The 26,563-nt window shown below is 37.1% G+C and overlaps 1 protein-coding gene across 2 annotated transcripts in view; it reads left to right on the forward strand.

Moving 5' to 3' along the window:
* The window catches only part of osbpl2b (oxysterol binding protein-like 2b), a 65,485-nt gene extending 40,185 nt beyond the window's left edge, over positions 1–25,300 (forward strand). For both annotated transcript variants that reach the window (XM_072556413.1, XM_072556414.1), the window contains exons 6-15: positions 54–188; positions 689–786; positions 2,431–2,613; positions 8,307–8,414; positions 19,699–19,788; positions 20,175–20,298; positions 20,813–20,941; positions 22,026–22,149; positions 22,952–23,042; positions 23,899–25,300. In XM_072556413.1, the coding sequence (XP_072412514.1) occupies positions 54–188; positions 689–786; positions 2,431–2,613; positions 8,307–8,414; positions 19,699–19,788; positions 20,175–20,298; positions 20,813–20,941; positions 22,026–22,149; positions 22,952–23,042; positions 23,899–24,001 (1,185 nt within the window). In that variant the 3' untranslated portion in view covers positions 24,002–25,300. The remainder of the gene's footprint in view (positions 1–53; positions 189–688; positions 787–2,430; positions 2,614–8,306; positions 8,415–19,698; positions 19,789–20,174; positions 20,299–20,812; positions 20,942–22,025; positions 22,150–22,951; positions 23,043–23,898) is intronic.
* The last annotated feature ends 1,263 nt before the right edge of the window (positions 25,301–26,563 follow it).

Here is a 26,563-nt window from a genome sequence, read left to right on the forward strand (position 1 = left end):
AGCTTCTTGTATATTATATAAAAATTGACTATCTTCATTTTTTGTCCTTTTAGGAATTGTCAAAAATTACTATGCCCATTATATTCAATGAGCCTTTGAGTTTTCTGCAACGAATTACAGAATACATGGAACATACGTACCTCATCCACAAGGCTTCTATGCTTTCTGATTCAATAGAGAGATTACAGGTAGGTATATTTCGATGGATCCAGCTGAAGATATCTTCGTTTGGTGCCTTTTTAGCACATATGCTTGAGAATTGAAATAATGTTGTCAAATCTGAAGGCTAAAAGTTGTAGGTGAAACTATTAGTAATGGTTTAGGATGTGTGAAATTTGAGATTAAATATATTTAATTTGGTTTTAAATTGATTTGAGTCACAACCCAAAATCTTTAGACATTGTTGATTTGATATCCAAGTTGCTGAATTTGCAACGTTCCAAGTATTTCAAATAGGTGTCAGATGCAGCAAAATTAAAGTGATCTCTGATGCTGGTCTAAATATTAATTTGGGATAAATGCAGGGAAATTGGCCCTTTTTCAATTGCAGCAATGTAAAACAAATGTTTGTGGCATTTGGCAAACTTGTAGTTCAGCCCTTTAGCTTAAAAAGGATCTTAAATGAGCTATTTGGCATATTCTGTAGGTATCGCTTTAAACTTCAAAGCTTTATTTATTTCTTGCATAGACTGTAGCTGCATTTGCAGTTTCTGCTGTCGCATCACAATGGGAAAGGACTGGAAAGCCATTCAACCCACTACTGGGTGAAACCTATGAACTTAGAAGGTAAGAGAAATTGCAAGGTTCCACATAAATAACATCTATTAGTACTAGTTACATTGGTTTGCATAAAACAGGACCAAAGAAGGGATCACAAGCTCTAATATTGCAATGGCCATCGTAGAATTGAATTATAACAGCTGTGTTCCCATTCCGATTAACCCCTGCTCTTGCAGAATGTTTGTGACAATTTTCAAAATAGGATCACAATTGGAAAATGTTTGAGAAGATGTGTAATTGGTTCGTATCTGGAACTGCTGTGAATGTAATAACTTTATAACTGCAGAACCAAATTGCAAGTTGGCTAATGAGAGTTTAATGGTGTTTCCCTTTTGAAATAATGGCAGGTGTAAATCCCTTTGAAAGAAATGTTAACAGTAAATCATCTCAGAATAATGTAGAATCTGGGGCGGGAATGGTGGGCGGGAGAAAAAAGTTGTTGATTTTTACCAGGACATTTGCTACTGAACTCAGTTACTTAAAATTATTGCTCATTAATGGAGTAAATGCTTGACCATATTTCCTGTAATTCTATCTTCTGCCCCCTCCCCCTCCCTATCACTTCCTCTCTTAGCACATTTTGAGGCTAAAAGTGCAGATTCAATAAACAACTTGGCTCCAGATAGTTTGTGGTATAATTGAATTAGATAAGAAGTAATGTGTATGCAATATCTGTCTCCTGCTCAAATTGTCTGTCCACGTTTGTAGAAAAACACTGCAGTTGGATGAGATTTGAGTTTTACTTGAAATATGAGACATGCTGATCTAATTCATTTTTGTTTTTGAGGCATCTTGAACTAACAGTTTGTCTATTTGAAAGTTGATGATGTTTGTAGTGACTAGCTGTGAAGTTTGTTTAAATTCACTTGTGGGATGTAGGCATCGCTGGCTGGCCAGCATTTGTTGTCTGTCCCTAGAGAAGAAATGGCCTTGGGAAGGTGGTGGTTAGCTGCCTTCTTGAATCATTGCAGTTCATGTGCTGTAGGTTGTTGTACCATCGGGAGTGAATTCCAGGATTTTTATGCAGCAACAGTGAAGAGACAGCGATATATTTCCAAGTCAGTGGCTTGGAGGGGAACTTGCAAGTGTTCTTCTACATCTGCTGCCATTGTTTTCCTGGATGGAAAGGATCATGGGTTTGGCAGTTGCTGTCTTTGGTAAATTTCTGCAGTGCATTTTTTGAATAGTAGCAACAGTGTGCACTGAGCATCAGTGATGGAGAGGTAGGTTGCTTGTGGATATAGTGCCAGTCGAGTGGTCTGCATTGCACTGGACAGTATTAACCTGCTTGAGTATCTTTGGAGCTGAACATATCCACGCAAGTGCAGAGTATTTCATCACACTCCTGACTTGTGCATTTTAAGTGGTGGACAGGCTTTGGAGAGTCAGGAGGTGAATTATTTACCGCAGTACTTCTAGTCTCTGACCTGCTGTCATAGCCACAATGTTTATGTGGCAAGACCAGTTCAGATTCTGATGTTTAAGATATCATATGCAGTTTTATTGTATAGAAACTGAACAATCTCTTTTTTAAAAAGACTGGTGATTTTTATAGATATATTGAATTTAGATTGTTTAGAAAATTTCCAGAATTAAACTGATGGAAGTGAAATATTTATACCTTAATCGTTTTGCTTTTTTTTTTGGTAGGAATGATTTGGGATTTAGGCTTATTTCTGAACAAGTTAGCCATCACCCACCGATCAGTGCATTTTATTCAGAAGGCATTAATAAGGATTTCGTTTTCCATGGTTCTATCTATCCAAAGCTTAAGTTTTGGGGAAAGAGTGTAGAAGCAGAACCACGAGGAACCATCACACTAGAACTTAACAAGTAAGTATGTTTATAATTTGAGAGTGGAAATCTTAGTTTATTGTTCATCTCAGTACCCATTTTTAATAATTGAATAAGATAACTGTAGTTTAAATAGAAGAGAAAGTAATATTATTTGTGAAAAGGATTACTAACATTTCATAAAGAATATCTGAAAATTCTAAATTAGCATATTAACTGCAGATCCTTTTGTTAAATCACTTTATTAAGTCTATTGTTATAATGAAGATGTTGATAGTGTACCTTACATTTAGATAAATTACCATTCTGTGACTTGGCGTATTTATTTTGTATGATTATAATTAGTAGGGACGGCACCGTGGCTCCGTGGTTTGCACTGCTGCCTCACAGCACCAGGGTCCTTGGTTCGATTCCTGCCTCAGGCAACTGTCAGTGTGGAATTTGCATGTTCTCCACGTGTCTGTGCGGGTTTCTTCCCATAATCCAAATTGGCCATGCTAAATTGCCCAAAGTGTTGCGTGCATTAGTCAGGGGTAAATGTAGGGGACTGGATCTGGGTGGGTTACTGCTAGGAGGGTTGATGTGGGCTTGTTGGGCTGAAGGGCCTGTTTTCCACACTGTAGTGAATCTAATCTAATAGTTTGAGGAATTCTCCCCCATCTTGGGAAAGGTGGACTACACTGGTCCATTTAGACTAGCTTCAAAATCTTCAATTAGATTCTTTACTTGACTATTAGATCTGTCTTGTTTCTCCCCGAACAGGAATTGATCCAGCTGTGTACTCAATGCTTATTTGTAAACAAAACAGATTATATATGCCATTCAGACTAATATTTCTCAATATTTGGGGCAGCATGGTTGCACAGTAGTTAGCATTGATGCCTCACAGCGCCAGGGACCCAGGTTTGATTCCACCGTGCGTGTGGAGTTTGCATGTTCTCCCCATGTCTTCCCATTTCCTCTGTGTGCTCCAGTTTCCTCCCATAGTCTAAAGATGTGCAGGTTAGGTGAGTTGGCCATGCTAAATTGCCCATAGCGTCCAGGACAATGCAGGCTAAGTGGATTAGCCATGGGAAATGCAGGGTTACAGGGATAGGGTAGATGGGTGGGTCTGGGTGGAATGCTCTCAGGAGGATTAGATTAGATTAGATTCCCTTCGGCCCAACAAATACACACTGACCCTCTGAAGAGTATCCTACCAAGATTCATTTCCCTACATTTACCTCTGAAATAATGCACCTAACACTATGGGCAATTTAGCATGGCCAATTCACCTGACCTGCACATATTTTGGAATTGGTGTAGACTGAATGGTGTGAACTCGATGGGCTCCAGTTTCCACACAGTAAGGAATCTAAGATTTTTGGTGTATGTAAATTACATTTGTGACACTGCAACAGTTAATTAGACATTACTTACTTGTGCTGTTGTTTAAGTGCCTGTGATCCTCCTCCCATCCTTCTCTTAGTTCAGTCAACTTATCCTTTTATTTCTTTTACCCTCTTGTGTTTTGTAGCTTCCCCTTGATTGAATCTACACTAGTGGTACAATTGTTTCTTTTGGTAATGCATTTCACATTCTAATCACTCTGGGTTAAAAGAAAAGCTATTCTTGAATTTATTTCTGAGTATTTAAGACTCCTATTTGTGGTAAAGTCTGCAAATGGATGCAGCATTACATCTACCATCATTAAATTATTTCATAATCATAAAACCTATTAGGCCACTCCTTAATCTCCTCTTTTCTAGAAAAAATTTCCCTAGCCTGTTCATCTTTCCTAGGAAGGAGGCATTGTTGGGCCTGAGTTGGGACAAGTGGAGTACAAGTGTGTTGGGGGAACATATGAGTAAGAATGATCATGAATGATGAGGCTGAGATTAGATGGTTTCTTGCTCTTCTTTGTTACTAAAATAGAAATTGGAAGAGAGCTGTCTTTGAATTTTTGTTTAAACTAAGAAGTAGATGTTCCAGTCCCACAGTGGATGCATTTCCAAATGGAGAAAATGTTAGGAGAATTAGAGCTACGTTTATTTGATGACAAGGACGATAGAAAATCCGATGAAGCAAAAATTAAACAGGGTAAATAATGCACTTTAGGTGAATTCTTCAATCAGGCCAAATATAATAAATTGAGAGAAGTAGAGCATCATAGTCATACAGCACGGAGTCAGACCCTTTCGTCCAACCGGCCCATGGCAACTGTAATCCCAAACTAACTGAGTCCACCTGCCTGTGCTTGGCCCATATCCCTCCAGACTTTTTCCTTTTTATGTACTTATTTTTTAAATGTTTTAACTGTACCCGCATCCACCACTTTGACTTCCTCTGCAAGCTAATTCCACATACAAACTACTGTGTAGAAAATGTTGGCCCTCATGTCCAATTTAAATCTTTCTCCTGTCACCTTTAAAATATGCCCCCTAGTCTCAAAATCCTTTATCAAAGGGAAAAGATAACTTGCTATTCCCCTTATCTATATCCTTCATGACCTTAAAAACCTCTAAGGTCACCCACGACCTTCTTCGGTCCAGAGAAAGAAGTCCCAGTCTATCCAGCCTCTCCTTAGAAATCGAGCCTTCCATTCCTGTTAACATCTGGTAAATCTTTTCTGAACCCTCCCCAGCTTGACAATCCTTCCTATAACAAACCAACCAGAACAGGACACAATACTCCAGAAGTGGCCTCACTAACGTCCTGTACAATCTCAATATGATGTCCCAACTCCTGTACCCAAAGGTCTGAGCAATGAAGGCAAGCATGTTAAATGTCACCTTAATCGCCCTGTCTACATGAGATGCAAACATCAAATAATTAAGTACTTGAACCCTAGGTCTCCCTGTTCAACACTGTAAGAGTGGCAAAAATGATTGAGAATGGAATGAGAGCTAACATAAAAGGGAAGCCAGAAATTTTCTACCATAATGGAAATAGTAAGCAGGAAGCAAGACACAGAATTAGGATCAAGGAGGCTGAATTGTTTAGAGGTTCAAGGCAAGGCTGGAATTTATCATGAGTGTTGGTGTTTTACAAAAGAAGTAGATGCTGACAAAATATTGATGGAAGTGGAGATGATTGAGGTAGTGGACCTGGTGAAAATTGATAAGCAAGACTTACTGAAGGCTACGCTTAAGAGGGTCTAAATGGCTTGTTTCCCAGATTGCTAAAGGAGCAGGATGAAGAAAAGGGTTTTCTATAATCTTTCAGTTTTCCCTGTATATGGGAAAGATTGGAGATTAGCAAATGTAACACCATATTGAAGGAAGACTAAGTATATTCCTCAGAATATCACAGGAATGTCAGTTTAATATTAGTGGTAATGTTTTAGAAACAATAATTCCAAAAAACCAAATCAGTCTAGAATTGCAAAAGACAGATCCCACTTTACTAGTCCAATTTTTTTTAAAATGAAGGGAAGGTTGACAAAGGGAAGGTAGTAAATATTGTGAATATACATTTTAAGGAAACCTTTGATAATGTACCACATGAAAGACTAGTTATAAAAATGGTCAGTATCAGTTTGGCCAAAAATAACTCATTTCAGTACATCGTGTCATGGTAAACAATGGTGTCCTCCAAAATTCAGTACCAGGAATTTTGTTTTTAAAAAAAACTGGGTATTGGTGCCTAGAGAAAAGTTTCAGAATTTGCTGTTGATACATAATTTGGACCTCTGGCAAACAGTGAGGATGATACCAATGACTGCAACAGGATATAAAGTGTCTGCCTATTCTGCTAGCCCGTTGGCAGTTGGAAAAGTATGGATTGTACCTTTTTGGCAGAAGAGACTGGGTGAGGCATTATAACTCAATGGCCTAATTTTAAAGGTGATGCAGGTTGATGACTGTAGATCTTTAAAAGCAGCAGAGCACATTGAAAAGTCAGTAAAACGTGGGATTTTGGACATGATAAATAGAGATAATTATAAAAGCAAGATAGGAGAAAGTGAGGACTGCAGATGCTGGAGACCAGAGTTGAAAAATGTGGTGCTGGAAAAACACAGCAGGACAGGCAACATCCGAGGAAGGGCATTCCTGAAGAAGGGCTTATGCCTGAAACGTCGATTCTCCTGCTCCTCGGATGCTGCCTGTCCTGCTGTGTTTTTCCAGTACCACATTTTCCAACAATAAAAGCAAGATAGTTAGGCTCAAACTTTAGTAAGCCCTGCTTAAATTACAACTCTTGTATTCTATCCAGTCTAGCCACTTCACAAAAGCTTTACCAGAATGAGCAATGAGTCCAGTGATGGCTTTTAGCTGCACGGTTCGTTACAGGATGCTGAAGTTGTTTTCCATGGAACAGAAGAAATTAAGGGAAGATTTGAGATGTACACGATTATAACATGTTTATGAATATTAGAGAAAGATGCTAACCTTAGCTAATTTTACAAAGTCCAAGGGATATGAGGAAGAACTTTTTTTTTAGTGCAATAAATGATAATGACCTGTAATTGTCTGCCTACGAAGGTGGTGGAAGCAGTGAAGATCCATGATTTCAGAAGGAAATTGAATAGACACTTGAAGGATGACCATAATTACAGATTGGGCTAAATTTTACCAGCCCACTGGAATAGGAAAAAGGAACAGCGGAACTTGGCCACCCATTGACCAGACATAAACACCAAATATTCAAGTTGATGGACCAATTAACACCCATTTAAAATGTCATTTAGTATTTTGTTAGTAGTTGTGGGCATGTTTGCTGAGCTGAGAAATTGATTTGCAGATGTTTCTCGTCCCCTATCCAGGTTACATCTTCAGTGCCTAAAACATACCCACAACTAACGCAACTGGCATCCAAGCTACAAATCTTTACACAAAACTTGAACTTGAAGGATAGAAATAGGCAACATTCCAAGTATTAATAAATGCTTTTGGGAGCAGGGTGTGTTTCAAATAAATGGAATTGATTGAATTGCTGCTCAAGCAGCCTGTGTGAACTAATTCTGGTAGACGTCCTCGTTCTGATCATAATTACAGATTGGGCTAAATTTTATTAATCCACTGGAATAGGAAACAGGAATGGCAGAAATTGACCAGACACAGGCACCAAATATTCAAGTTGATGGGCCAATTAACACCCATTTAAAATTTCATTTGGTATTTTATTAGGATGCTACCAACGCATGAGAGAAATCTCCTTACTTGGCCTTCATGCTGATGTGCTCTTTTCTTCTCTCTGCAGTTTTAGCTGCAGGTACCTGTATCAGTGGTGATAAAATTCTGGTTCTTTAATTGGCTGGGTGTCCCTATGAAACAGTGGCCACCATTAAACGTCCTGCCATCCCATCGCCCTGAAAAAAACCCTCACCCCAAGTTTAAAAAAGAAGCTAGGTGGCAGGACAATGTGACTTTTTGCAACACCTAGCCCTTTCGCTATTAAAATTTGTATGGTTTTGTTTCAAGCACATGGACTGCAGAATTCTAAAGAATGTTAAAATCATCTCATCTGTAAATTTAGAGAAGTTTGTTATTTTTATTTTAAGTAAGTTTAAATTCTTAATGGTGTATTAAGGATTTGATATGATGGAACCATGTGATATGAGGACAGGTGGAGGAATGACCTGTGTATATTTTGTTCAAATACAGGCCTTTGCCAGAAGTAAATTTTTGTTTTTATATAAGTTCAACAACGTTTTATATAATATATTTTGTATACAGCATGTTTTACAGTTATTGCATTGAACTGTATTTGGAACAAATTGTTGAAATTGGTTATTTTGCTTTTTTTCCCAGGCACAATGAGGCATACAGTTGGACAAATCCTTCATGTTGTGTACATAATGTTATAATTGGCAAACTATGGATAGAACAATATGGAACAGTAGAAATTGTGAATCACAGGTAAACTTGATTTAAGAAAAGAACTAATAGTAAAGAAAAAACTGGCTTAGCATGTCAGGAAGCATCTATGGAGAGAGAAACAATGATCGAGATTGTTGACATTAATTAATCTGAACATCATGTCTCTCCAGATGTGCTGTTTGACCTGCTGAATATTTCCAATATTTTTAAATTCTTGTTTGCCTTATGAATATAGTTAATGACACCTTAATACAATTGAAAAATGTAACCTGTTTTGTCATAAATTGGTTTACTTGTATGGATAATTTTAAATGTTAAACATAATTGCTGAGTAAATTGTAGATATGGTAGTGGTTTAGATTTACAAATGAGTGCTGCCCTTACACTGTTCTTATCTCTTTTTTTGTTTTGTTACAAGATGTATTGTTTAGTTTCTTTGTCGTTCATAACCTGCATCAATAATAGGCTCAAATATTTCTGTCTGAACTATTAGCTAAATTAATCAGCTTCGGTTAATTCCTTGTTCTTGAGACTCCCTACCATAATCTGAACTCATTATTAAAATTTTCATGTAGAGATTAAATAATCTTATGTGCTACCTATCTTGCTGCCTCAATTTTTTTTGTATGTGTATAAATCAGATTTGTGTATAAATATATTTTTATATCCATTTAAAAAGGAATTTTGAATACTATATAAATCCGTCATGGAACTTTAAGCATTTGATCATGAATCTCCTATCTAAAATTGATGTTTGGTTTCGGCTGAATATGTGTGTGTGAATTATCATGCTCATTGTAAATATAAACGTGCTTTTATTGCAGTTTGATCAAGCCATGATTTATACAGAATGCATCGAATCATATACTTCCTCATACAGGAGGACACCATTTACCCTCTCTCTGAAAGAGCTATCAATTAATTGTGCACCCCTGTTCTTACACTATGGCCATACAGTTATTTTCTTTATAATTATTGTTTCCATGCTCCCTCATGTAGTGTATTCTGGTTCATAACATGAATGTTTACCAGTCACTATTGCCAGTCCCTAATTGCTCTCGAGATGGTGATGAACTGCTTTCATGGACCACAGCTCTCCACTGTGCTGTTAGGAAGGAAGTTCAGGTTTTCACCTAGCAGTAGTGAAGAGTCACCGTATACTGCAAAATCAGGATGATTTATGACTTGAAGAAAAAGGAAGCATGTGGTGCATTTTGGAATAATTAAAGCAATAGAAATCAGGGAGAATATCTCAAATGCAGGAGAGAAGCTATGGGTGGAATAAGGAAGGCTAAGAGGAGCAATCAGCATAAGCTCCAGGCTGAAGGAAACTATATAGCATATTGTATTATTATTACAGCATAATATTTTGCTTCTGTCTTTATCAAATTTAGAAGATGGTGACAATGGCTCAGTTGAAAAACTTAGGTTATGAGCAACTGAATAGTATATGATAGCTAAAGAAGTGCTTAAAAGGTTGGCAACTGTCCAGGTAGAGACGTCGCCAGGCTCAGATGGATGTATCTAGATTGCTGAGAGAATTAAAGGAGCAAATTATGAACTGTTGATGGAAATTTTCCATGCCCTTCTGAACACAATATTAATATTGCAATGTGACACCATTGTTTAAGAAAGGGAGAAAGGATAACCCAAGAAACTACAGACCTGTCAGTTTGACGTCCGTATGGGAAGACTGATGAAGGCCATAATATGGGATAAAGTAAACATACATTTAGAAAAAAATTAATTAATAGTAGACAGTCAACATGGCTTTGTCAAAGGCAGATTATGTATGACAAATTTAATTTGAGTTATTTGACGAGGTGACACAGGCAGTGGATGAGGGTAGTATTGCAAATGTTGTATATTTGGACTTTAAGAAAACATAATTAACAGTAGGTTGGTTAGCAAATTAGAAATATTTGGAATTGATGGCTCCTTGATAGCATTGATTAGAAGTTATCTAAAAGATGGAAAACTGAGGATAGGTATAAATGGGCATTTCTCAAACTAGAGAGAAGTTGAAAGTGGTATTCTCCAGGGATGGGTGTTGGGACCCTTGCTTTTTCTGATTTATATAAATGATTTGGAGATGGGTTTTGAGGGCAAAATTTCTAAATTTGCAGATAATACTAAGCTAGGAGAATAGTGAATTGTGAAGATGCTCAGCAACTTCAGAGGGACATTGACAAGTTGGCCAAATGGGTAGACACTTGGCAAATGAATTTCAATGCAGAGAAATGTGAGGTAATGCATTTTGGTAGAAGAAATGATTTGGAGGTGCTGGTGTTGGACTGGGGTGGGCAAAGTTTAAAAATCACACAACAATCAGGTTATAGTCCAACAGGTTTAATTGGCAGCACTTGCTTGCGGAGCGCTTCTTCTTTATCAGGTGGTTGCGATGAACCACCTGATAAAGAAGCAGCACTCCAAAAGCTAGTGCTTTCAAATAAATCTGTTGGACTATAACCTGGTGTTGTGTGATTTTAATTTGGTAGAAGAAATATGGAGAGACAATAAAGGTTTAATGGTACAACTTTGGAGGAGTACAGGAGCAGAGAGACTTCTGGGTTCTGGTATATGATTCTCTGCAGGTGGCCAGGCAAGAAGGCTTGTAGGATCCTTGCATTTATATTTGAAGCATAGAGTACAAAAGCAAGGATGTGATGCTACATCTCTACAAATCATTGGTCAGACCACATTTTGGCATATTGTGTTTAGTTTTGGGTATCTTATTTAGGGAAGAATGTTAAAGCCCTGGAGAGAGTTCAAAGGAGGTTTACTAGAATGATACCAGGAATGAAGGATTTAAGATACAAAGAAAAATCAGGCAGATTGAGCATAATCTTTTCTGCTCCAAAAAGAATAAGTGACCTTATTAAGATATTCAAAATTATGAACAATTTTGACAGGGTAAATAAGGATATTCTGTTTTCACCAATTGCTATGTCACTAACTAGGGGTCACAATTTCAAGATTGTCAGCAGGAGAGCTAGGAGTGAGATGAGGAGAAACTTCTTTACTTAGAGACTTGTTAGGATTTGGAATGCGCCGTCTGGGAGATTGGTGCAGATGGATTCCATAGGAGGTTTCAGAAATGTACTGGTATATATTTGAAAGTGATGAAGTTAGAGAGTGATGGAGATGGGGATGAAGAACAGAACTAACTGGGTACCTCTTCTGGGAGCCAAAACAGGCACGATGGATTGGATGGCTTCCTGTACTTTAAATTTCTATGATAAAGCGTAAGGAATCTGACTTCAGTCACAGCAGATGAGGGGACAACTATTAGAAGGGGAGCAGTCAACACAGAACTGAGGGTGTTATACTTAAATGCACACAGTATACGAAACAAGGTAAATTTGGCACAGATTAAAATTAGCAGGTGAGGTGCTGTGGATATCACAGAGACATGGCTGCAAGGGGATTAGGGTGGGAACTAAATATCCAAGTATATGGAAGGACAGGCAGATGTGTAGTGGAGGGGGGAGTTGCCGTGTTAGTAAGAAATTAAATTAAATTGAGAGCATGAAGTGATATGGAGTCAGAGAGCAAAGAATCTGTGTAGATAGAGTTGAGGAACACAAAGGAAAAAAATACTGATGTGTGCAGGGAGATGTGTACAGGCCTCCTACCAGTAATAAGGATGTGGGGAAGATGATAAATCAAATGATAGAAAAGGCATGTAAGAAAGGTAGTATTAGAATAACCATGGTGGACTTCAATATCTGAGTGGATCTCAAGGAAAGGAATTTGTAGGATGTCTTTTTGGACCAGCTTGTGCTAGACCCCACTGGGAATTCTGGAATCAGTGATGTGTAATGAGACAGACTTGATTGAGGAGCTTAAGATGAAGGAACCCTAGGGGTTTCCACCATAATTCACCTTGCAGTTTGAGGAAGGAATAGGGATCTGTTGTGATGGCATTACAATTAAATAAAGATAACTACAAAAACATGAGGGAGGAGTTGATTGAAGGGGAGCCTAGCGGGGAAGACAGTGGAGTAGGAATCAGTGGTTTCTGGGAGTAATTTGGGAGGTACAACAACAATTCAACCCGAGAAGGAAAAATGTACTAAGGGGAGGACAAGGCATCCATGGCTGATTGAAAAAAGGTAGCTAGTAATATAAAAGAAGATTGCAAGAGTTTTTTAGATATCTAACGATAAGCGTGAGGCATTGGGCCACTGGAAAACTAGGCTGGAAAAGTAATGGGGAACAAAGAAATGGTGGAGGAACTGAATTGATACTTTGCATTAGTATTCACAGTAGAATACACCAACGGGATACCAGAACTTCACGGAGTCAGAGGCAGGGTAAGTTAGTGGCCATCACTAAGCAGAAGGTGCTGGGGAAGCTTAAAGTTCTGAGGTGGATAAATCAGCTGGGCCAGATGACTACACCCCAGAATTTTGAAAGAGAGAGCTGAGGACATTGTAGAAGCATTGGTGAGGATCTTTTAGGAATCTCTAGTTTGGAAATGACCCAGAGGACTGGAAAATGGCTAATATAACACCCCTGATTAAGAAGGGAGGGAAGCAGAAGACAGGACAATCTAGGTCAGTTTTCCTGACTAGAAGATTTTAGAGTGCATAATGAAGGATGAAATTGCAGGGTACTTTGTCAGTGTACAGTAAAATAGGGCTGAATTAGCACAACTTTGTCAAGGGGAAGTTGTGCCTGACAAATCTGTTAGAATTCTTTTGAGGAGGTAACGCGCAAATTAGACAAAAGAGACCCAGTGGACGTGATCTGTTTGGATTTCCAAAAGGCCTTTGACAAGGTGCTGCTCAGAAGGCTGCTAAATCAGACACGGGTTGATAGGTTATTCTGGTATAATGTGCATTTCGTCAATGCGAATTGGCTAGAAAACAATTGGCAAATTGTGGACATTGTTTGGATAATGCAAACTTTCTACTGAACTGGTATACCTGTCTTCTATAGCACAATTTTCTATAGTGGTTTTCCTTAGCAAACATTTCTACGGTGGGAGCTGGCAGAGGAACACAGCTGCTGTGCAATACCAGAACACTCTGTGAGAGCCCAATGGTGTTAGGGGCAAGGTACTTGCATGGATTGAGGAATGGCTGACTGGTAGAAGACAGTAAGGAGTGTTTTTCAGGACAGCAACTAATTATGAGTGGAGTTTTGCAGGGGGCCGTGTTGGGACCACAACTATCCATGTTATGCATAAATGATCTGGAAGAAGGATCTGAGTGTATTGTTGCTAATTTTGCAGGTGACAAAAAGATAAGTGGAGCTGCAGGAAGGCAGTTGAAGGATATAGGTTAGGAGTAGGCAAAGATGTGGCAGATGGAATACAATGTGTGAAGTATGAGTTTATATATTTTGGTAGGAAGAATACAGGTGAAGACTGTGTTTTCTAAACAGAGAAAGGCTTTGGAAATCTGAAGCACAAGGAGACTTGAGAGTCTTAGTTTAGGATTCTTTTAAGGTTAACATGTAGAGTCAGATGGTAGTTATGAAGGCAAATACAATGTTAGCATGCATTTTAAGAATACAAGAGCAGAAATATATGGCCTCAGCAATACAAGTCATTGGTCAGGCCACGTTTAGGATATTGTGAGCAGTTTTCAGCCCTATATGTAAGGAAGGATATGCTGGCTTTGAAGGGGGTCGAGAGGAATGATCCCAGGGATGACTGGCTTTTCATTTGAGGTGTGTACTTGATGGACTTTAGAGGCATGAGGGGGAAAGCTGATTGAAACTTATCGAATACTCATAAGCCTGGATAGAGTGGATGAAGAGAAGATGTTTCTACTGGTAGGAGAGATTAAAAGTCCAGGACACCGCCTCAGAGTGAAGAGATGAACTTCAAAACTGAAATGAGTTATTTCTTCAGCCAGAGGGTGGTGAAGTGGTGGAACTCTTTGCTGCAGAGGACTGTGGATGGCAAATCATTGGGTGTACTTAACACAGATGGGTTGCTTCTTGATTAGTAAGGAGATCAAGGGCTACAGGGAGAAGACAGGAGAACGGTGTTGAGGAACATATAAACCATGATTGAACGGCAGAGTAAATCTGGTTGGTCTAATGGCCTAATTCTGCTCCTATATCTTATCAAAATCTCTGGAGTCCCTGAGAGACTAAATCATTTTACCTCACTCTGAAATGTATTCTGTGATGGCATTTCTGAAACCTTTGGGGCAGGGAATTCTAAGAGTTCATGATTCGCTGAAATAATTTGTCCTCTCACTAGTTTCAAATGATGAGCCCCTTATTCTGGCAACTGTCCGGATTCTGTCTAGATGAACCCACTTCTCAGTATCTATTTAATCAAGCCTCTTCATAATCTTGAATGTTTAAGTAAAATCACCTCTCATTGCTCTAAACTCCAGAGAACTTCTTGAGTTTATTTAGTCTCATCATATAAGAAACCTCTCGCCCCAGGGATCAATATAATGAACTTTTGTTATACTGCTTTCAATGCAAACGTGTTTATTCTTAAGTATAGAGACCAAAATTGCACACAATCTACCAAAGCACAAATCTCACCTCACCCCATGTAGTTGTGGCAAAATGTCTTGATTCTTGAACTCCATTCTTTCTGGATTAAAGGCCAACATACCTTTTGTCCCCCCTCTAATTGTTTGCTATACCTGCAAGGTATTCGGTGTTCCCAGTATGTTCATCAAATTCTGAGAGTATCAACATTTACAAGTTTTGTATCTTTTTTAAAAATGTTATACCTTTTTTCAGATCACTTTTCCATATAATCTGCCCCCCTTGTTGTCTAGTTACAAAACCTGTCTATATTTCTTTGTGTCTTCCTTACAGCTTGCATTCCCACCTAGCTTTGTATCATCAACAAACTTGAATATACTGTGCTCTGGTGCTTCATCTAAGTTAATAATATAGGTTGTAAATAATTGCCCCAGCACTGATCTTTGCACCAATTTGAAAATGGTCCATTTATTGTTTCACTTTGTTGCTTGATGGGAAATAAAGTAAAACAATACTCTATCCGTTCTAATATTCTACCCCTAACTCCAGCTTTCAGGCTTTCTTTATCAAATGTGTTTTGGAAATTCAAGTCTACTTCAAACACTGTTCCCCTTTATCTACTTTTCTTGTTATATCCTCAAAAAAACTAATAAATTTGTCAAATGGAATTTCCCTTTTGTAAGCCTATGTTGACTTGTTTTAATCTTGCTATGCTTTTCTAAGTGTATTGTTAAGAACTCTTTAATAGAGTCAGCACTCTTTTGATGAGCAAGTTTAGCCTAAGTAGCCTGTAGTTCCTTGTTTACTCTCTCCCTTTTTTTATAGCAGCATTTATATTTGATAACCTCCTTCGGGCTGGAACTGTTCCAGAATCAGTAGAATTTTATGAAATCATCGCTACAGAAGTAGTGACTAGCTATTTCTTAATTTTCAGATGACATAAATCTGGATAGTTGGGTGAATTGTGAGAAGAATGCAGAAATGTTTCAGTGTGATTTGAACAAATTGAAAGTGGGCAAATGTATAGCAGATGAAGTATAATGTGGATAAATGTGAGGCTATTCACTTTGGTAGCAAAAACAAGAAGATGGATTATTATTTGAATGGCGGTGGATTGTGAAAGGGAGAGGTGCTATGAAAAAGAACCAAAGAACAGTGTATGCTAGAAATCAGAAGTTCAAACAGAAATTGATAGAAAATCTCAGGAGAGGTGCAATAAAAACTGGGTGTCCTCGTACCCCAGTTGCTGAAAGTAAGTTTTCAGTATAGCGGGCAGTAAAGAAGGCAAATGGTATAAAAGACAAACTGCAAAAATGGGAAACCTGAAAAAAAACAGCTTGCCGGAGAAACTCAGCAAGTCTGGCAGCATCTGAAAGAGAAAGGAGAGTTAACATTTTTAGTGGTTGATCCTGCAGAAGGATTGTCAGAAGGCCATTTCTAGAAACCAATATAATTCTAAACTCTAGACAGGTCAACACAAACTTAATGACTAGGGAGTCTAGAATCAAGGGTCATAGGACTGAGATGACAAATATTTCACCAAAAGTGGTGACCCTTTGGAATCCTCTATCACAGAACATAGTTGGTGGCAAAACATCGAGTGTCTTCAACAGGTCATAATTCCTGGAGCTGAAGGGATCAAAGAATATGGAGATAAAACAAGAACAGATTACTCAGTTGGATAATCAGCCATGATCATACTGAATAGTGGAGTAGGTTCAAAGGGTTGAATGGCCTGCGGTTATTGTTTTCTGTGTTTCTATCTCTTAGTATCCTGAAATGTAGGCCATCAGGACTTGGGAATTTAACAGATTTTAATCCTTTTGAGTTTCTCCAATATTCTTCCCTACTGATTATAATTAGCTTAATTTCTTCACTCTTATTTTCTCTTTTCAATTCCCCATAATGATTTCTCTTATTTCTGCTTTTAAAGATACTTGTATTAGTTAATCTTTGCAAGAATGTGTACGTCTATATAAAAAGGCAATCTGTTTATATATTCCTGTCAGTTTTTTTTGTTGTCCCCTTTGGTAGCTTTTTGGTGATGCTTTGCTGGTTTCTAAAACAATTCTATTCCTCAGGTCTGATCGTTGTCTTTGCATGTTATAAGCTCCTTTTAATTTCATACAATCCTTGATTTCCTTTATGGATCTTTCTTGCTGTGTTTTTGGTTTTCAGTAAAATATGTTTTTGTTCAACATTTGAATTGTTTTTTTAAACATTTGCCACAATTTACTTTGGTTAAAAAATAAAATTTTGACACGAATCATCTTCAGCCAGTTCCCCTTCACATTTATTTAATTAACGTGGTTTAAGTTGTTTGTGATAAGAGCTTTTTACTCCAAATTTGATGTGCAACTGCTGTGTTATAATCACCGCTTTCTAGCGGATCTTCTAGATTAGATTACTTACAGTATGGAAACAGGCCCTTCAGCCCAATAAGTCCACACAGACCCTCCGAAGAGCAACTCACCCAGACCCATTCCCTTACATTTACCCCTTTATCTAACACTATGGACAATTTAGCATGGCCAATTCACCTAACCTGCACATCTTTGAACTGTGCGAGGAAACCAGAGCACCCGGAGAAAACCCACGCAGACACGGGGAGAATGTGAAAACTCCACACAGACTGTTGCCTGATGCGGGAATTGAACCCAGGTCTCTGGCGCTGTGAGGCAGCAGTACTAACCACTGTGCCACCGTGCTGCCCATAACATTACTAATTAACCTTGTTTTATTGCACAATATCAGAGCTAAAGCAGCTTTGTCACGAATTGATCATAGCATATTGCACCAGAAACTGTCACAAAAGCATTTTACCAACTCCTTTTCCAGATCAATTTAATTCACCTAATCTGTGAAGATTAAAGTTTCCGTACCAATAAATTGTCTTTGTAACATTCCTTGTTTAATGATCTATCTGAAGGTACTACACAGCATCCTATAAGCTACTTCCACCAGCAATTTCTGACCCTCTGTCTGTTTTGATTCCATTTCTTGATTTTTCTCAGCCAGAATTCTTTCTCACTAACAATGTTATGCTACCCATAAGTATTAGGGCTACACTCCTTTTTCCATTCTGTTTGTCTTTTCGAAGTATTATGTACTCTAGAATATTTATTTCCAAACCTTGGTCATCTTGTAACCATGCCTTGGTAATGGTGATTAGACCTAAACCATTGGACTATATTTGTGCCACATTTTTATCTAACATTTCTGATGATCTGTGTATTTAGATAGTGTAATTTAATTTGTTTTTAACTATTTCCTGCATGAATATTATTCTTTGAACTATAACTGTTAAACTCTCTGCCTCTTTGTCTAATTCAGCTTATTTTTACCCACATACTTTCCTTTTGCTTCAAGTTTTATCTTTGGATTTCTAAATCTCACTACCTCACCCTCTGTTAATATAAAGTATGTTTCCATATTCTGATGATATTTGCTGAAATACTTATATGGTGACATCATCCCAGTGCCTCTTCCCCTTCCTGGTATCAGGCCATTAATAATTTGAATTAAATTTAGGATGCTTCCATTACTATTGGGAATTCAGTGTGACATCTTTGAGGTGGAGACTCAGTACTTCGGTATATCACCTAATTTTTGTCTCTTCTGTTCTGTTGTAGTCCTGGACCCTGTTCTGAGCACCAAAGGAGTTTGGGACCTTTGCATTAAAACTAACTGTTGTGCTAGCTTATAGAGTCACTTTTATGTTTGAAAGGGAATTTTTTCTAGATTGCTCCATGGGACTTTGATGTGAATTTAGTCTAGTATTCTGGGAAGATTCAAAATACGTACTTACTGATGGTCATGTGTTCATAGATAAAATACGAAAATACGTTTATTAGAGTCGCATATTTGAATTTTAGTCCATAAATGCTGTTGGCTTTAGGACAATTCTTCTAAGTCCTTGATCATATTGGGAACAATATAGCATTGCAATAATTGGAATAAGTGGATTAACGAGTTTTGAGAAGATTTGTAGCTCAGGTTGAGGTTTTGGATGTAGGTTTGCTCACTGAGCTGTAAGGTTCATTTCCAGATGATTCGTTACCTACTAGGTAACATCTTCAGTGGGCCTCAGACAAAGTAATGCTGAAAATTACTGCTTTCTATTTATATGTCTGGGTTTATTTGGGGTTGGTGATGTTATTTCCTGTGGTGAAGTCATTTCCTGTTCCTTTTCTCAGGGGGTAGTAGATGAGGTCTAACTCGATGTGTTTGTTGATAGAGTTCTAGTTGGAATGCTGTGCTTGTCCTAGGATGGATGTGTTGTCCCAGTCGAAGTAGTGTCCTTCCTCCTCAGTGTGTGAGGATACCACTGAGAGAGGGTCATGTCTTTTTGACTAGTTGGTGTTCATATATCCTGGCGGCTAGTTTTCTTCTTCCACTTCAACTGGGACAACACATCCATCCTAGGACAATCCAAACAAAGACACGCACAAAAATTCCTAGAAGCATGGCATTCCAACTGGAACTCTATCAACAAACACATCGAGTTAGTCCCCATCTACTACCCCCTGAGAAAAGGAACTGGAAGTGACTTCACCACAGGAAATGACATCACCAACCCGAAGAAACCCAAACATATAAATAGAAAGCAGGAATTTTCAGCATTGCTTTGCCTGAAGCCCACTGAAGATGTTACCTTGTAGGGTAACGAAACGTCTGGAAATGAACCTTCTAGCTCAGGGAGCAAACCTACATCCAAAATAAGTGGATGTTAATTTTATACCAATACTACGATGCTGAATTGAAATCGAACAATACAATGAAGTTTTCTTTCAAGGCAGTGTATGCAGTTTAAGTCCTTTTACACTCCTGCTTTATGACCTCTTACTTCCTTTTGCAGTACTGGTGAAAAATGTTTGCTACATTTCAAACCCTGTGGGCTTTTTGGAAAGGAACTGCACAGAGTTGAAGGATACATTCAAGACAAAAGGTTTGAAGGATTTTTTTTTCCACAATTCCTGAAAGTGGGCATCTCTGGTTGGGCCAGCGTTTATTTTTCTATTCTTATTGGCCCTAAGAAGGTGGTTGTGAGCTGCCTTCTTGAACCACTGCAGTTTAAGTCCAAATGCAAGCAAATGTTTCATATTAAAAAAAATTAAATTAGTAATGAGTCCTTGTCTTTGAAAAATACATCATTTGGCCAAGAAGTCCTTAGGACATCAAGAATGTGGACATATATAGCATCTTTCTTTTTCTTTTTTCCAATAACTTGAAGCAAAAACTGTTGTTAACGTGGTTCAGATTTATTTTCCTTATGTTATGTTGTATTTCATCATTATACTAAAACTATATTGTGTCCACTTTTTGCCTTCTCAGTAAAAGGAAGGTGTGTGTAATATATGGCAAATGGACTGAATGTCTATGGTGTGTAGACACAAACACCTACGAGGCATTCAAGAAAAATGATAAGAAGGGTGGAGATCAAAAGAAATTTAAGGAGGTAAACTCTTTTTATTGCTTTGTGTCCTATGAAAATGTACTTGAATTGTGCACTGTTATTGTATACTTTTTAATGTATGTAACAGCTAGTTTTATTTTATGTTAAACCATATTCTTGCTATTTCAGCTTCTTTTGCTATTGTAACATTGCAAACAATTTATACGTGTAAGTGGTATTTCTGCTGAATATCCATCAAAGTTACAACTGAGGAACAGGCCAAGCCCCAAGGGAGTTTATCCTATATGATATTTTTCTTCTGTACACAGCCCTTAAATTTAGTTAGCTTATGGTTAATATTGTGAAAACAGAATGTAATGTGTGCTGTGAAGTTTTTGCTGATAACCTGTGACCACGGTCAGTATGCCTATCACCTCACTCTTGAGATTTCTAGAAGTTTTTCTTATATAATATAAGCTTTTTTTAAAATCAACTCCTACTCTTTCTCTGAATGGGTTAGTCATGTGCTTTCTCTGAAAAAATACCTTTATAAAGCACATTATTGATGTTTTTTCAGCCAGAAGATGATGTACGAACTGAAAATGATGAAGCTGATGACATGCCTGAAATTCAGGAAACTGTTCAAGTTATTCCTGGAAGCAAACTGCTTTGGAGGATAGCAGCAAGACCTTCTCACTCTACTCAGGTAAAACTTAAAAGTGTGATATAACTTGGAGACTGCATACGAATGCATAATTCACTAGGTGCAGTTTCTGATACTGAACAGCACATTGTTTAACTACCCAATAGTTGCGAAACATTAATTTTCAATTTAGGTCTGTAAAAGTATAAACTCCTGAATGTTATAAATTATTTCTAAAAAGCTGAAATTGGCACTGAGCAGAGCACTGTGAGACAATGTCCTGAGGAGTAAACAGTCAATTGAATTGTTACTCTGGTTACCTTATAGTTGCATACTTTGGCAGTTTAAACAACACATCAGTAATATTTCTGAAAAGATCAACAATATCACTGGTGATACTGTCCTACTCCGTTAAGGAATATATCTATTTGACAAAAAGAGCAAATAATAATTAAATCACAGCTGCTAAGAGCAGTGAATGTGAGGATTTGGTCAGTAAATGGTCAGTAACCATTTGAAAATGCTACTTACTCTTGTTAGCGCAATGATCAATTTGTTATGTTAAGACCCTTGCACTTGTCCTTTTTAAAAATCATATCCACATTTCATAATGGAATCTTCCTTTGTAAAATTATAATGTTATAATTACATTCTGTGTCAGTCAACATGCTGAAGCACAAACACCAACATGTTGGTGCAGTATGACAGATTTTCATTACAAGTATCGACATAGGAATTTATAATGAAGTTATTTTTAACAAGTAAACTGAACAAGGTTAAATCTATACTGACCCCAGCTCTTTCTGTCCATTAGATGGTGAGATTATAGCAGAAAAACTGGATTCATGAGCTGAAAATACCTTCAAAGTCCCTTTTTATAAGTTTACTTGAAGTCTAATTTGGAAAGTGGATATGATTACCTAATTTGTAAGCAGTTAAATACTTTCATGTATTTATCCATATGAAAACTTAGGAGTCTGTTGATTTGAAGATCTCTTAGAAAAGCTTAAAATCTAGTGTTTCCAGCTTACCTTTTCACCAGGATAGATTGTATGTCAAACACTGGAAAATGTTTGCTAACATAACATGTGGTTACTATTATTTTGCTGTATAATACATAACATCAGACAAATGTTCCTATTTCTAGATGTATAATTTCACTAATTTTGCAATGATGCTGAATGAACTGGATGAGGAAATGAAGAATGTTTTAGCTCCAACGGATTGTCGTTTCCGACCCGATATCAGAGCTATGGAAAATGGAAACATGGGTATGTGTGTTAATCTAAAAATTAGTCCTTATCAGTGATAGAACATACTTTCTTCAACTAGCTTGTTTTGAGAGTTCATGCTAATTTGTTTGACAAATGTAATCTTAAAACAGATCTAATAATCTAATTAATGTTATAGCATGTAACAGTATGCCTTAAATCATGCAGTAACAACAATCTAAGATCAAGCATCTCGATAATAATAAAATACACGTGCTAAACTTCGACCCAGCAAAAAATTCTGGGATAAATGTATGTTGAGTTCTAAATTTAATTGATTGATGTTTGGAGTCTGCCTCTGGGTTGTGCCCAGGGTATGCCCAGGCTGAATATCTGATGTGGTTTTGGAGGCTGGTTTTTGAATGGCAGTTCATCCTACAGCCTGAATAGCGAGGTCAACTAATGATTTTTTTTCTCTCTCCCTCCATTCCTGCATCTACTTTCTGACACTATCTGATAAATTTATTTGTCTTCTGCTTTATGTCCTCCTTAATTGATGGACTGCCTGTAGACAGTCCAGTCAGAATGAGGTCTTCCTATGGATAGACTCATCTACTGGTCAACATTAATTCACACTTACAGATACTTTTGGGTCACAGACGAGGGTGACCTGTTGTTTTCGTGCTGACAGAAATTCCTAGCAGAGCTTGTTTTTGGGTTGCAGAGTTATTCATATTAACTATAATTAATCATTTTAATTCTCATGCCAACACGCTAATACAAAGTTAAATCGTGAATAAGAACACAATTTAAGTTTAAGTTTATTTTTTATGTAATGTGATGCTTTTTAAAAAATTAACAGATATTGCTGGTGCTGAGAAAGAAAGACTAGAAGAAAAACAGCGAGCTGCTCGAAAAGAAAGATCCAAAAATGAAGAGGAATGGAGAACAAGGTTAATTTGTTTCCAATCTACTGAGGGGGATGAATAACATTGAAGAACCTTTGGGACCAATAGGTTTTTATTTTGTGTCCCATAATTCTGAGATTAATGTAGAACCTGAGGTTTAATCTGGGAATGGCCATTATTGAATGAGTTCTTGTGTTGCTAGATCATTTTGACAAAATAACTCTGCCTATCTTTTTACTAAAATCTTTCTCTCTTTGTCTAAGAAGATAAATAACATCTGAAGTTATTTTAAAATGCAGTAATTTAAATACGTTTCTTTTCCTTGCAATGAATGTTAAATCTTGTATTATGAATTCTGCTCTTTAATAAGTTCAATGAATTAAATAAAGTATACTGTCATGTACATTTATATTTAAGTACATGCTTTGTACTTAACACTTTTGTCAACAAATGGAGTAGGTTTATGCAAATCAATGTTATACTTGTACCTGTAACAACAGATAAGTAATAGTCATTTGATAGTGCTGAACTTTAAGTATCGCTCACAAAAGACACACTTTGTGGTAATTTTTTGACTTGCCCTTATCAGGACAATTCTCAAGTTTTCCACTTGAATTGATACTCTTGCAAATTGTCCTGATGAATGCAATGATAAGTAATAGCAATGCTGTTTGTTGGTTCAATTAGGTAAAGCCCTACTGTGGAACTTTGGCTTAATTGGGATAATACAGTAATGAATACTGGGTAAAATGAATTTGCTGCAGAAATTCCGCTATATTGAGTCAAAGAGGAAAAGCAAAGACCAAAACCTCGAATTTACTCAGAACTTTTATCGAAAATATTTGTTTAAATTGAAGCTTTGATTTTTGTTTTCTTCCCTCATTTCTTAATTCTTTTACAGATGGTTTCGACAGGATATTAATCAGCACACACGAACAACAGACTGGATTTATACAGGAAAGTACTGGGAAAGAAATTACGAAGATTGTCCTGATATTTACTGAGGCTTTTGTTCTTGAGTATCGTTGAATGTCGATCAAATGACTTTAACATTTCTACTACTTCTAAATCTTCTACCCTGGTTTTGTCTGTTTTGTTGTTTCTTTGTTTGACTTACACTGATGTCAATCCCAGAATCTCTAATTATAATGTTTATGTGCAATAACTGAAAAGAGGTTTTGGAATATTTCTCCCTGCTGTTCATATATAAATAATACAATGCTTAAATTGTTTTGCTAGCATTTCTAATCTGACATAATTGGGTGCTACTTCCAAGATTCAATGATTACAATAGAAATGTTTAGTGCAGTCTCATCCTGTCTCTGCATCCCCACTTCTACAAACGGCTAATGTGAATTATCCAGCTTGTTACTAAGCCACACTGAAAGTTGGGGGGTCGTGGCTGAGAGGTGAGAGGGGATCCAGATTTGATCCCTGAGGTTTGTTATTTTTACCTAGATATGGCTGCTACAAACAGTTGTGTTATACCAAGCTTAAGTAAGAATAAGCTGTTGAAAGGATTGTAGGAGTAAGGTGCTGAGGGTATCACAGCCCAAAGCAAACCAGTGGTCTCTTGATCGTTGTTATGTGCAAATGTAAATGATAGGTGAGGACAAACCTAAGTGCATAGGTGAATCTACTTATTCTGAAATATCCTGCCGACAGTCACTACAGAGGTTCACAGCTGAATAATGGCAACTTGGATGAAGTATCAGAGAGCAACTAGTGCCCAGGTAACTAAACAAAAGTGTCTTCATGAGAAAAATGGAGGAAATCTGGCAAAATAAAAGATACATTTAAACATGCTTTGCTTGTGGCTATGACTTGAAAACTAGGTACTTGCATTTTAAATGCTTAATCAAACTAATTCAATATACATACATCTGAATAAAGGTTGCAATTCTATTAGAATGGTGTATAATCTAAGCTTTCTATTGTTTTTTTTCCTAATTTATTTCCCAAGAAATACAACTTCACATCAGTACAGAAATGTTGATTTGTACAATAAATGTTACAATTGATATAGATTTTAATAAATGTGTCGGGAGTGGGGAAAAGGATTGGCTCAGAAATAGAGCTCCATAAATGACTTCTCAGTAATTAGACCATTGTATTAAAACTTGTTAGATGCTTTTCAATGAACCTGTAAATTGCAGTGTAATTACATATGGCTGTTAAGCAGCCTATTACCAAAACAGTCCAGTGGTATTGCACACCTTATTGTCAAAAATGTCTCTTATTTTTAAAAAAAGCCCTTTTGTTGATTTCATACTTGCAGACATGAATAAATTTTCTCACTTCGGTTTTGGTGTTGCTTCTTTGAAATTTACACTTATAATCTTCCATGTGTTCCTTACCTGAAGTATTGAATGGTTGTTTTTTTGGCTACCTGGAACAGCAGAATGTTGTGTAATGAATTTCTGTTAGTAATGGATATCTTTGGCAATATGTCAGCACATCAGTGTGAAAGGATTCTTGTTTTAAAAGTCTTAAATTAAAGTTAAGAGTAAAAATGTCAGTAGCCCACAGTCATCGTCCATTCCCTTTTATTTCAACCGCTGACTCTCTGTGAGAGTTGCCATTTGTTTTACCAGTAGCTGTTTTGCATTATGCACTAATGCATGTTTTGAATGTTCCCAGATTGTACTGTTTTGAAAATGTAATAATGCCAGGGGCTGCTTGCATCATTGTTTATGTGAATCAAAAAACAAAAAAGTGTATCTGTGGATATTTTAATGCCAAAGTGATCTTTATTTTATCTATGTGCTTACGTGTAGGTGTTCTGAAGTCATGTTAAAATATTATTTCAACTTGAATTCACTGACAGTTTTGTGGAATAGAAAATCAAACTGTACAAAGATAAAACCTACTTTCACTGGGCTTGAAGTTATGGGAACCTTTGCTAATAAATTAGTGAATTTTATTTACTGTCGATTGTTGTAAAATCAATAAGCGAGCTATAAACTAAAGAAAAGCAGTAGCAATCCCATAGTTGAGAAGGTCCTCTGTAAATAACACACTCAGTAACCATTTTCATGAGTACAGAGATTGCTTTCCAATTTTCCCTTGTTCAGATCCTCCCAAATTTGGCATTTTTGTTTTTATGTTGGGAGAAAGAAAAGCGGAGGTGTTCAGTTTCAATTTCGAACCCTCTGCATATGCTTTGCACTTCCAGAAAATGATGGAGAAAGTGAATAATTTTCAAACACATTTTAAGAACTGGGAAATACTTAAGTTTCAGCTTCCCAAGAGGAGTATAGATGTACTTTCAGGAATTCAAGACATGGTAAAATACAGCTTTGTATAAAAAAAATCTTTGGACACAACTACCTGGGGAGAAATGCATAGAAACATGCATAAATAAACATATGCACCAACCTAGGAGGTTATACCAATAACCTGATTAATCTTTGGTGCTTAATTTTGCTCTCAATTGTAAATGAGGTTTCTAGTCAGTTAATTTGTTGTGCTTGATTGTTCTGTTTATGGGATTGAGGTGTACAGGCGTAAATTTATCCAGCTACTGATATATTTTCAGTAGTCATTAGTATTCACCTGTATTGTGC

The sequence above is a fragment of the Chiloscyllium punctatum genome, chromosome 37 (assembly GCF_047496795.1).
Source record: "Chiloscyllium punctatum isolate Juve2018m chromosome 37, sChiPun1.3, whole genome shotgun sequence".
Taxonomy (NCBI): Eukaryota; Metazoa; Chordata; class Chondrichthyes; order Orectolobiformes; family Hemiscylliidae; genus Chiloscyllium; species Chiloscyllium punctatum.